Source organism: Choloepus didactylus, chromosome 2 (assembly GCF_015220235.1).
Source record: "Choloepus didactylus isolate mChoDid1 chromosome 2, mChoDid1.pri, whole genome shotgun sequence".
NCBI lineage: Eukaryota > Metazoa > Chordata > Mammalia > Pilosa > Megalonychidae > Choloepus > Choloepus didactylus.
Window position 1 is genome coordinate 57,412,991 of NC_051308.1, and position 11,959 is coordinate 57,424,949.

The window sequence follows — 11,959 nt, forward strand, 5'->3', positions numbered from 1 at the left end:
CTCTTTCCCCTTGTGTTAACAGACAGTGTGGGCGTGGGAGGGAGCCAGGCTGGGAGCCAGGAGATGAGGATACTCACTCCCAACTTGCCGGGAAAGCTTGGGTGAGTCCCTTCGCCTCTGTTCCCTAGAAGCCGCCTCCAACCTCTCGGAAATGTCATTAAATAACGCGCCATTCTCCATCACCTGCCCTTGCCCTCTGTGGGTGAATGTGAAATATCCAAATGACTTCTTCCCAACCTGGCTGCTCCATCTCCCCCACTAAGGCACCGTTCTTTCTCCATTTGAGCATTCTTTCATTCCTTCACACCACAAACATTGATGAAGCACCTACTATGTGTCAGTCAAGCATGTATCAGGTACTGGAATACAATGAGCGGGAGAGTGAATCTGAAAGAATCACACTCTGCCATCATAGAACTTGGTGTATGCAAACTCATTTTGACAATACCTGAACCCATCGGGATTACAGAGGTCACATAACAGGAACTAGCAATTGAAAAACAAGCTTTGGATTATTTGGCAATAGGAATAGTCTTCCTGTACTGAGAGCCTGCTATGTGCCAGCCCTTTAACATGCAACCCTGGGAAGGAGGTATTAAGGTATCTGCTTTGCAGAGGAGGAAATGGAGACTCAGAGAGGTTAAGTAACTTGTCATAGATGACCCAGCTCTAAGTGCCTTTAAAGGATCTTCACACAAATCGTCAGCCTGGGGAGACATCTCTTGCTCTTCATTTCCAAGTGTCTCTCTGTGAAGCAGGAGGAGGGAGGTGCCTCTCTGAGAGGGGCCAGTGATTAAGAATATCCAGGGTAGAGGAACTTTTTTCAAATACACCTTCTCCTTTCCTGCCCCCTAAGAGAATCACTGCCTGGTGAGTTATTGTTCACACTGGGTGAATGTGCATCAGAGGCCTTGATTCAGTTTGGGTAGAAAAAAGGGTTGGAACCAGAACCAGTTGTTGCCATGCTGCAGCCTCAGCCTATGCTCTCCCGGGGATGGGGAGCTGAAAAGTGGAAACTGCTGGCCTATGAGAGCAGGCTTCACACCAACCTGCACTGCAAAGCTTCTTCTGCTGTGTGGGGCAAAAGGAGTGTTCGTGCATGGATGGGCTGATGGGGCTGCTCAAGCAGGCTAGGGTGACAGACACCTAGCATGCCCCCTGAAGTCTTGGGTCTCCCCCTGTCCCACCCACTCTGCCCATCAGGACTGGGCTAGAGCTGGTGCTTGATAACCACCTGCTAATTGATTGACCATCCTCTTGGCTGCATTAGCTGAAAAAGCTGCTTCTCCGGGCCTCTCAGTGCTCTGGGGTAGCTATGAGATGACCCTGACTGTGGGGTGGGAGAGGAGCAACAACTGTGCAGGGGATTGCAGGGACAGGGTTGGGAAATGAGGGTGGGAAGACACACAGTGTCCAGGGACTGGGCCCCAACCACGTGTTACTGAGGATGGGCAAAGACTTGGGCGGATGGGGTTGGGGGATGTCTTAGCTATCCAAGAAGCATTCCATTCGGAAGGAACCTAGCTGGAGGGAAGAACCCCCAACTCTACTGCCTTCTCCTGGGAGCCCAGAGCCATGTGCCTTTACTACTGTGGTCCCCAATGAGAAAGCCAATAGCCTCCTGAGAAGTGGGGTAGGAGCCGAGGATGAAGAGCTGGAGATGCCTAGGGAGCTTGCTGTATGTTCAAGGTACCCCCTCCTAGAGGCTGTGTGAGGCAAGCAGGGGCCTATCCACCTGACCCCACAAGGGGCTGGGGCTGGGAATGAGCGCAAAAGATCACCAGTGGACCTGCCATCACATCTTCTCCACCCGAGTATCTAATAGGGTCCTGGTCTCTCCACCAACCTCTTCCTTCCCTGACCTTCCCCATCTCCAGAACTGGCACCACCTTCAGCCTGGTGGCTTAAACTATAAACCTGGGGAGTCACATTTGGCTCCCTCTCCCACCCTGCTCACCCAGTCCACTACCACTTCTCTCCATCTCCAGTGTCCACTCCGCACCTGACCCCACCCCAGACTGCTGCAACGCCCTCCTAATTGGTCTCCACACAACCTCTCTGACCCTGCTCCAGTCCATCCTCCACACAGCAGGCAAGGGTGAATGGGGTGAATTACACCATTAGTATTTCAAATTTAAACCACCCTTGCATATATGGAATAAACCCTATTTGGTAGTGATGTATTATCTTTTTTATGTTGCTGGATTTGATTTGCTAAGGATTTCTGACCTTTTCAAATGCAATTTAGATTATGTCATTCCCTGTTGAAACCATTCAGAGGACTCATAGTGCACTTAGAATAGATTTCAAACTCTTGACCATGAACCACAAGGCCCACAGGCCCTGCCTAAGTCCTTGGACCCATGTGGGTCTCTCAAGACACTGAGAAAGAGTTTTGGAGAAGCCATGAAGGGCTTGTGACAGACAAGTCCAGGTGGCTTCCTTCTTCCCATTCTTCTCTAGTTGTGATTGTAGCTGTCTGTTTACATGTGCATTGGCTGCTCTTTAAGTTCTAGCACTGACTTCTTGAACATAAAATACCCAATACGTGGCACGGGATCTAGCCCTTCTGGGCTAATGAAGGCAATGAACTCTCTACCTCTTCCATGCCTGCACTGTGTGGCTGCACATGGCTGTGATAAACACAACCACGCTGCCTGGTCTTACTTTAAACTCATCAACGTGAACTTGAGCTGGGCCCTTAATGCTTCCCCCCATCATAAGAGACATCCCAGGTCCAGTCACTCTCCCATTCCCTTGGGAATTATTTCACACTTGCTACTCTCTCCAACACCTCCTCCCACGTCCTCACTCTCAGCTGATGACCTTGCTTCTTACTCCACTGAGAAAGATGAAACATTCAGGCGAGAACTTCACCTATCAGCCTCTGCACCCACATACTCTGCCTTCCTGCCTGTTCCCATAGATGAGCCTCCATGTGTCTGGCTAAAGCCAATCCCTTCATTTATGCCCTGCCTGCCTAAATAGTGGCTACGCTCCACAACTTCTCTCCTTTACTCCATCACTTTCACTCTCTACCGGATCATTTCAATAGCACACAAACATAATAACATCCCTCCTCTCTTAAAAACAAAACAAAACAAAATGCCTTACTCCCACTTCTCCTGTCAGCTACTTCTCCATTACTTTGCTCGTCTTAGCAACAAAATTCCTCAGAAGAGTAATCTATACCTGCTGCCTCTATACCTTCCATCTCTCTTCTCTCCTGAGTCTTCCCCAATCAGGCTTTCCACCTCTACCCCTCCATTAACATTGCTCCTGTCATGCTAAATCCATTCACAGTTCTCAGTCCTCACTGCGCTCGACCCATTGGTGGAATCTGAAACAGCTGATCTCTTGCTCCTCCTTAGTACACTTTCCACACTTGGCTTCCAGGACACACTCTTGGCTCTTGATTTTCTTCCTACATCATGGTTCTCCTTGGTTCTTCCTTGCTGGTGCTTCCTCTTCTCCCCACCTTCTCAATGCTCAGTCCTTGGTCCTCTTGTATTCTTCATCTGAACTTTCTCTCTTGGCTGTCTCAACCAGCTTCATGGATCTAAACCCATCTACATGCCAATAGCTCCCACATTTTTATCCCCAGCCCAGACCACTCTCCTGAACTCCATCCTTGTACATACAACTGTCCACTCAATATCCCACCGAGGCATTGATAGATGCTCTGAACTCAACATACCTTAATCAGAACTCCTTTTATTGCTCCCAAAACTTGCACCACCTGCAGCCTTTCCTACTTCCAATGATTCCAACTCCATCTTTCCAGCTGCTGGAAATTTTATTGACATAGGAAAAGCATATAATATAAAACCAGAGAATAACCTTGGGGTCTTACCTGACTCCTTTCTCTCATACCAACATCTAACCCATAAGCAAATCTTTTGGACCCATCTTCAAAATATATCCAAAATTTAAACAAATTGTAGTGCATTCATACAGTGGAATTCTACACAGCAATGAGGGGTGAAACACACCAACTACTGTTCATTCAATAACAGGGATAACTCTCAGACATAATTTTGAGCTTCAGAAGTCAGACACAAAAGAGTACGTACATACTACTTGATTCCAACTATAAATATTCAAGGGCAGGCAAAATCAATGTATAGGATACAGGTCAGAATAGTGGTTATAGATTGGGAAGGGCATGGTGGGGCACCTTCTGGGGTGAAACTCCTAAATATCAGTCTGGGTGGTGGTGACATAGGTATATATATATATATAAACATTTATTGAGCTATATACTAAAGATGTGTGCACTTTACTGTGTGAAAATTTCACTTCGAAAAAAAAAGGAAGTAAAAGGCTAAAAATATAAAATGTACCTCCAGAATTAATGTACATCATCTCACCACCTCCTCTGCTATTTTCCTGGTTCAAGTCACCCTCCCCTCTTGCCTGGATTACTCCAATAGTTCCTAACTAGTCCCCTGCTTCCATCCTTGCTCCCTACAGCATATACTCAGCATAGCAGCCAGAGTGATCCTTTAAAATCTAAGTCAGACCAAGTCACTTCTCTGCTCTAATCCTGCAATGGCTCCCCACTTCCCTCAGAGTAAAAGCCAAAGTCCTTCTGGGACCTACAAGGCCCTGTGTGGACCAGCAGCCCATTACACTTACGGCTGTACCTCCGACCACTCTCCGCCTGTATCACTCCGTCCCAGCCACCCGGGCCTCCTTGCTGGTCCCCAGGGGTCCCTACAGTCCTGCCCGACTTAGCCCAGAGGGGTCACGGACTGAGGAACACCAGGCACACCTCTGGGGATTTGCAGCTCCAGAGTAAAGGAAGTCGGGACATATTTAACCTCATAAGAAAATCCTTACAGATAGGAAGATGGAGTCTTTGCTATTTGCTAAGAGGCATTCCTCAGGGTTCTAGACTTGGCTCTGATCCTATGAACAGTGTGAATGGGTATCATTGTAGCGTTATTTGTAATAATAAAAAAGTGATAATCTAAATATCCAACTATATAAGAAGGGATTAATAAAATGATAGCCAAATGTTCACTTTTTTAAAATGTTTATGTCATGCCTGCTGTGTGCCAGGCACAGGGCAAACATGGATATGAGAAAAGATATGGCCCTGGCCCTTCAGGTGCTTACCAAGGCCCAGAAGGATAGTAAATAGAAAACGGCCTGGGTGATGCGTGATGAAGGGAATAGTAGATCCAGCCTGGGAACCTAACAAAGGAAACCACCCTGCTCCGGGTGCAGGGAGGTCAGGGAAGCCTCCCAAAGGAAGGGCTATTTTAGCAGAGACCTAGAAGTTGAGCAGCAATGTATGACCCAATATCACGCCATCATAAAAATCCTTACAAAATAATTTTTATTGAAATGGGGAAATCTTATCCTATCATGCTAAATGAATACAATGGGATATAGAACCATATATATAGATACTCTCAACTATGTAAAAATAATCTATCTATATATATACATGGAAAAAATTTCTGGAACATCAAAATGTTAACAGTAGTTAGCCGGAGGTGGTAGATTACTGGTGATTTCATCATCATCTTTATCCTTTCCTATATTTTTCCCAAAATGTTCCACAATAAATGTGGATTGCTTTTTGCTTAGAAATCACCCTGCAGGACCCCTGGCTGGAAGGGGTTCTCCAGAAGGCATCTTGGCCATTCTCCTGCTTCCGCACAGCACCGACATCTGGGCGGTTAGCCTCTCACACACTCTGAGACTTTCTGGAAGCCATTCCAATGCTGTCTGGAGGAAGCTTTCATCCTTGAAATGAATCCAGATCACCCCACATCTAAAGCCCTCACCCCACTTGCTCAAAACACTCTTCAGCAGAACCCACCTGAAAAATATCCCTAGTGCAAACAAAGAAATTCTTCTTCATCACAAAGCTACTCCCATTTCCCCTCTAAGCCTACCACTAATTTGCTGACTTAACCTGCCGAGGCTGCATTTTTCTCTTCTGTTCCTTGAGGAACAGGGTGACAGCTAACAACTCTTCCTGCTCCAGCCTGCTACTTTGAAGGCGGGGGAGCAGGAGTCAGGACTCCAGGAGGGAAGAGCTCGTGGCTGAGTGGCCTTGAGCAAACACGCACCCTCCCTGGGCCTTGGTTTCCATTTCTGGGGAGGGTGGCAGGGGGTGTTGGGCTTCAAGCTTCCCACGGCCCGTCTTCTCTCTCAGACGCTCTCGGTCTATGACTAATCCATCTCTAGACAGAAGATGTGGAGATGGCCTGGCTTTCCTGGAAGCAGATGGCATGACTAGAGAGCAAATGTTCTAGTACCCAGAAGGCCACAGCCCATGGCCTGCTAGGGTATGAGTGCAGTAGGCACTTTAGTCATGGAGAAAATCCCAGGAGAACCTAGGACCAGGGAGGAAGGGCTAAACTGATCCCCTAAAAGGGAACACATCCTAATCTACCAGATCGCTTTCCCTGCCAAAGGTCTGGCCCAGCAGGCTGGGTCTCCCTGGGCTCGGCAGCCCAGCCAGGCAGGCTTCCAGCTGTGGACAGAGGCAGGGCTGCCAGGGCTCGGCTGCCCACTGGAGTGAAGGTGCCTCAGGAGGAGGGAGGCAGGAGCACCAGGCATGAGCTAAGCAGAGTACAGAGGCCATTGGCAAAGATCAGAGGAGCAAAATCACCCCACTAACTGACAGCCTTGGGGGAACTCCTCCATAAATCCTACAGCTTCTTGGGGCTAATTCAAGATGCAGAAGATCTTACTGGGTAAATGCATCAGTTAGAGAAGCCTGGATTCAAACCCTGTTCCTGACAAGCTGTTTATCTGGGTAAATTACTGTGTAAACTGAGCCTCAAACCTCAGTTTATAGAGTTATCTATAGATTGCGGATAACAATACCCTCTACCACAGAGAGGCTATGAGCAGTGAAAGAGATAAAGCATTTAAACACAGCATTGTGCCTAGTATATAATCACTGGGAGCTAAAAAACCCACAAAATAACACCCTTCCAGGATCCCAGCGCAGCACTGGCAAGAGTTATGATAAAGAACCACAGAGAGCTAGAGCTAAAAAGAATCTGAGACCTGGAACCCAACTGTTTTGTTTAACAGATGAATAAAAAAAAAAAAAAAAAAGGCTCAGAGAAGTCAAGTAACTTATCCAAGTTTGCACAGATAGTTGGTGAAGGAGCAGGGTTCAAACTCAAGTCTGTCTGACTCCCAAATGCCCTCCTCCATCCCCATCCAGCCGTGGACAGCCCTTTCTAGGGTCTCTGGAAGGAGCCCTCTGTTGGCACTCCTCCCTGCAACCTGCCTACTGGAGTAGGCATCAAATCACCACCACAGCCACCTTTGACTGGCTTGTCAGGGCAGAGAGCCTGACACCTGGGGGACCTCTGTGGAAGGTGTTCCCACAGACCCTGCAGCCCCCTGACTCCTGCTGGTCAGAGGAGAGCAGAATGTGCTGTTTCTTCTGCTGGGGAGGACCTGAGCAGTGACAGGCATGGGCCTAGAGGGGCATGTCACCTCAGCCCAGCCTCCAGGATCACTGCAGCTAGGCCCCAGCAGCCTTTCCCTAATTCAGGAGAAAGGCTTCTCTGAGCAAGGCAGGCCACTCCTAGGCTCTGCTGGTGTGCAGCTCTGAAAGAACTAAGTCAGAGCTGGCGGGGGCAGCTGTGGGCAGAGACCTGAGGTAGAGGAAAGGTCCAGGCCACAGCAGGAAGATTAGAGGGTAGATAACTGGAAGGCCTTCCTGAGGCTCAACCAGGCGAGCTCTGGAAACTCAACCATTTCAATTCAATGTTTGCTGAGGGTCTGCCAAGTGCCAGACACTGTGTGAGGAATCCTGGAGAATTCACGGAAGCAAACAAGATGTGGTCACTGTCCAGGTCCCTGCCCTCCAGGCACTGACAGTCCAGCAGGGGAGAGGGAACATGAATAGACATAACAGTACTTCAACACCTCCCTGGAAATGTGTTATGTGTGAGTGTGTATGTGTGGCCTGTAAAAGTTGTCTGTATAAGAGTGGGAGGGGAATAGAGGAAGGGGGACAGGGCTCGTCTATCAAGACCCATTTTGAGCCATGTGTCAATAATGATAATAAAACCACAAACACAAAAACTAGGTTTATTGCTTTCTAAAAATAGTATTAAGTGCTTTATATGTATGAGTTCATTAGCTTCTTCCAATAACTCCAGGAAGTAGATACCATTAGCTCCCCTTTTATAGATGAGAAACTAAAGCTTAAAGAGGTTAAATAAGTCCCTTTCCCAAGGTCATGCAGCCAGAAATTCAGAGTAAGGATTTGAACCCAGGCTTGTACACCCTACATCGCCCCCCAGAAGACAGCCCCCCCAAGATGTCCCAGCTCTGAGGAGCAAAGGAGCTTCTCAGGAGGAACAGCCTGAGGTTCCCACCAGCCCGGCCGGCCCCATCCCCACAGGGCATGCTCTGCCCACCCGTGGCCTCTGTCACACCAGGACCAGGCCTTTGGCCTGCCTTGGCACCCACTCAGCAGACAGAATTTCCCAAGCAGCCTTCCCACATCTGCACAGCTGTGGGAGTTTACTAATGTGGTTACACTTTGTTATAATGGTCGAGCAGAGGCCCAGCCCATTCTAATGGGCTGAGACCAGCTTCATCTGCACAGGGACTAATGGCAGCGGTCGCCCACGGGCAAGTGCATGAAGGCCCTCAGGGGCTGAGCCTTCAGGGATCCTGGACTGCCTTCCTGGCCCTCCCCTCCTTGGCAGCAGTCTTCAACCCGCCTTTCCTGAGAGACCAAGGATGAGGAGGAGGGACTGGCATGGAGGTACTGGGACGGGGGAAGTCAAAGCTCTGCTCCCAATCAGCTTCAGGAGATCCTCTGGGTCTCAGTTTCCCCTTTTCCAGCCCCTGCTCCACCTCCCTTATAGAATCATGGCGAGAAGAGGAAAAAACAGAGAATGAAAGGGCTTTCAAAAGTTAAATGTACACAAATGTAACTCAAAGGGGAGAAACATGGGTGTCTCGGATTGCCTGGGAAGGCAGCCAATGGAGGTCAGAGGCCCCACGTCCCAGACATGGGAGCTACACCACCGATGGCAGGTGCCAGAGATGACCAGAGCTCCCCAGGAGAAAGTGAATCAACTGATGACAAGAATTTGAAGAGGGGGCAAGCACGCCTGACTAGAGTGTCCCAGCAGGCCAGTCCCTGGCAGTGTGCCCAGGCACTCACTGGCGCTTGGTGGCCCAGGCACTGCCTGGTGACGACATTATGGCCTGGCAGGCCCGGGCAGGGAGCTCCAACGTGGACTAGACACCTGCACTGAGGACTGACACCATCCAGCCACCAACCTGGCATTCCCACAAGTGCCTCTGCTACAATGGGCAAAGGCACACGGTTTTGCAACAGAAACAGGAACATGAAGAGCAGGCACCAGCTTTCCTCCCTCCTCCCGACTGTGACAGAGATCCCGTAAGTGGGAGTTGAGCAGAGGCAATCAGACCACTGGGGTTCAGCAGGACAGCCCCAGGGGGTGAAGTGGCTGGCACAGAGATATCCGGAGAGCAAGAGAGCTAGTCTTCAGGAAGCCAGCCGGGGTCTGGTTGGAGGAACAGCACTCCCGTCCCCTGCATACCACTCCCAGCATGTCCTTGCCCCCACCCCGGCTCTCTGCTGTATCCCTTCTGCTTCCTGGGAGACTGGTGGAGCTCAGCTCACTCCCACCCGGCGCTCACTGGGACCTGGTCATGGTGGCCCCTCCAAACCTACCACCACCCACTGTAAGCCTGACAAGCAGTCTTGGATTCTGTAGCCGTGCCAGGAAAGCTGCAGCAGCTCCAGCTCTGGGGTCCTGGGCAGTGCCAGGTTCACAGTCCTCCAGCTCCCAGGTCCCCTCCCACTTCTCCCACTGCAGCTCAGCCTGGCACTGCAGAGCAGAGGACAGGGAGGCAGCGTGAGGACTCGGGTACAATTCCCCGGAGATGCCTGGCTTAGGTGTGGTCTTGTGCTCTACCTCTCATCCTCCCTAGATGGCCCTCAAGGCCACCCAGGACAACATCTCATGCCACATAGAGCCCTGGGCAAGGCAGGGTGCCTGTGTGTTTTGGGGGGGAGGGGGTTGCAGCATGTACCACCTGCTGCTGTAGACTCACCGAAGTGGGATCTTGACCCGGAGGTAGCGGTCCACAGCAATCGCCAGCAGGGCCAGAATGGAGCTCTGGGTGAGGATGAGGACAGGGCAGGCGACCATAAGGCAGGTGTGGAAGTAGGTCTGTGGCCCAATGTTGATGAGGATGGCGAGTGGGATGACTAGGGCACCCACTGCCACGTCAGCAACTGCCAGCGACACGATGAAGCAGAAGGTGGCATCCCGCAGCGCTGGGTTCACTTTCACTGCCCAGATCACCAGTACGTTCCCAGGCACGGAAACCAGGGCGATGAGCACCTCAATGCCAATGTACGCGGCCTGGAAGGCCGTGATGGTGGGCGGCATGGCGGGTACAGGCTGGGCACATCAGCAGGCAGGTGCCGGGAGGCAAGAGGCAGGCACCTGTGGTCATGGAAGCCCGGGGTAGGGAGGCCTGCCTGGGAGTGGCAGGAGAGCCCAGGCAGCTCTGGAACTCCTGCTGCCCTTTGGAGATGTGCCCCACTTGGCACATCCGGTGCCTGCCCAGACTGGCGGGGGTACCCAGGCTCTTTCTCTGCCTAATCTTTGTCCCCTCCCTCCCCTTATCATCCCCAGACGTTCTATTCAGCAACTTAAAATAGCAGAGCTTGCTCCTCCACTGGCTTTTCTCATCAGTTGTGAGGCAGCTCCTAGCACACACACAGCCCACAAGGGTCCCTCATGCCTGGCTTTGCCCACCCACAGAACAGGATGCAGGAAGCTCACCATCCTGCCTGCCAAGGGGCACGAAATCTCAGCAGCAGTGCCCAAAGTTCTGGGCACCTGGTGGCGCCCAAAGCTCCGGGGCCGCGCTGGGCAAGTCTGGGCTCTGGGCACCGCGGGGCAGCTCATCGTCCTCCAGGCTCCCGCCGCAGCGCTCCCAGCCCGGCCTTTCAAGCAATCACATGGTGCGGCAGAGGCTCAGCCCAGGACTCTTTTAAAGAGGTACGCCCCTGTTTCGCACCTGGGACGAAGGCAGCAAATGTGGGTTTGGGGGCCTGAGCCCAGGACAAGGTCAGGGCGCGGACTGCCCACCCCGCGGCGTGCGCACACACATGCCTGCGCCCACCCACCTGAGGCATGGCTTGTCCCTGGCTCCTAGCAGTCCCCTGGTTCCGCTCCAGCTCTGCCAGGGACTCTTGCCCACCTCCTACCCCAATGGGGCATTCCAGTCCCTTCTTTCAACCATTTACCGCCCCCCTGGGGAGCCCCAGGGATAAACTGAGGCACAGACTTACCCAGGGTCTCCAAAGCTGGCAGAGCTCCTGGCCACCTGGGCTGCGCTGCCCAAGTGGCCCCCCACCCCCCACCTCGACGCCTTCGGCAACCGCTCGCTCCGGGAGTGCCTGGAGAATCCAGGGTCGGCCTCTTAGGTCCAGGGGGCTGGTAGCTGGCTGGGACGCGACTCGCGCGCCCGCGCCTCCATCGCCCCCGGCGCGGGAGCTGAGTGACAATCGGGCTCCGCGCGCCGGGAGGGGGCGACGGCGGCGCCCGCGGGCCCCTCCCTCCTGACTTTCCTCCCCCACCCCCTCCTCTAAACAAAGGAAGTGATGCTGAATGAGAAAGAAAAAATATGAGCTTTTTGAAAGGTCTGATGTGGGAATCCAGCCCTGGGACTGGGCAGAGGTGTAGCCACAGGGTCTCCACTCCCTCCCTCCTCAGTGCGGATGCCTGAGGCGCTCGCTCCACCCCTCAGCGCAGCATCTCACCGGCTAGGCTCCAGGACGCCCCCCTCTCAGGCCACCCAACAGTCATTTGGAAGCCCTGGCACCCGTCCTGGGCCCTCCTCCACCTCTCAGTCAAAAAAATCCTGCTCTCCCTTGAAACCAGCCCCTGCACTGTCTCAGGAACCCACATCC

General features: G+C 52.0%; 1 protein-coding gene across 3 annotated transcripts in view; it reads right to left on the minus strand.

Moving 5' to 3' along the window:
• ADORA1 (adenosine A1 receptor) overlaps positions 1-11,615 on the minus strand; it is a 43,139-nt gene extending 31,524 nt beyond the window's left edge. Inside the window, exons 1-3 of one of the 3 annotated variants that reach the window (XM_037825015.1) lie at positions 11,339-11,615; positions 10,827-11,064; positions 10,087-10,484 (exon numbers count right to left, since the gene is read on the minus strand). In XM_037825015.1, the coding sequence (XP_037680943.1) occupies positions 10,087-10,427 (341 nt within the window). In that variant the 5' untranslated portion in view covers positions 10,428-10,484; positions 10,827-11,064; positions 11,339-11,615. Of the gene's footprint in view, positions 1-10,086; positions 10,485-10,826; positions 11,065-11,338 lie in introns of those variants that run through there. The other 2 variants (XM_037825014.1, XM_037825016.1) reach the window with 2 other exon arrangements.
• Positions 11,616-11,959: the final 344 nt, after the last annotated feature.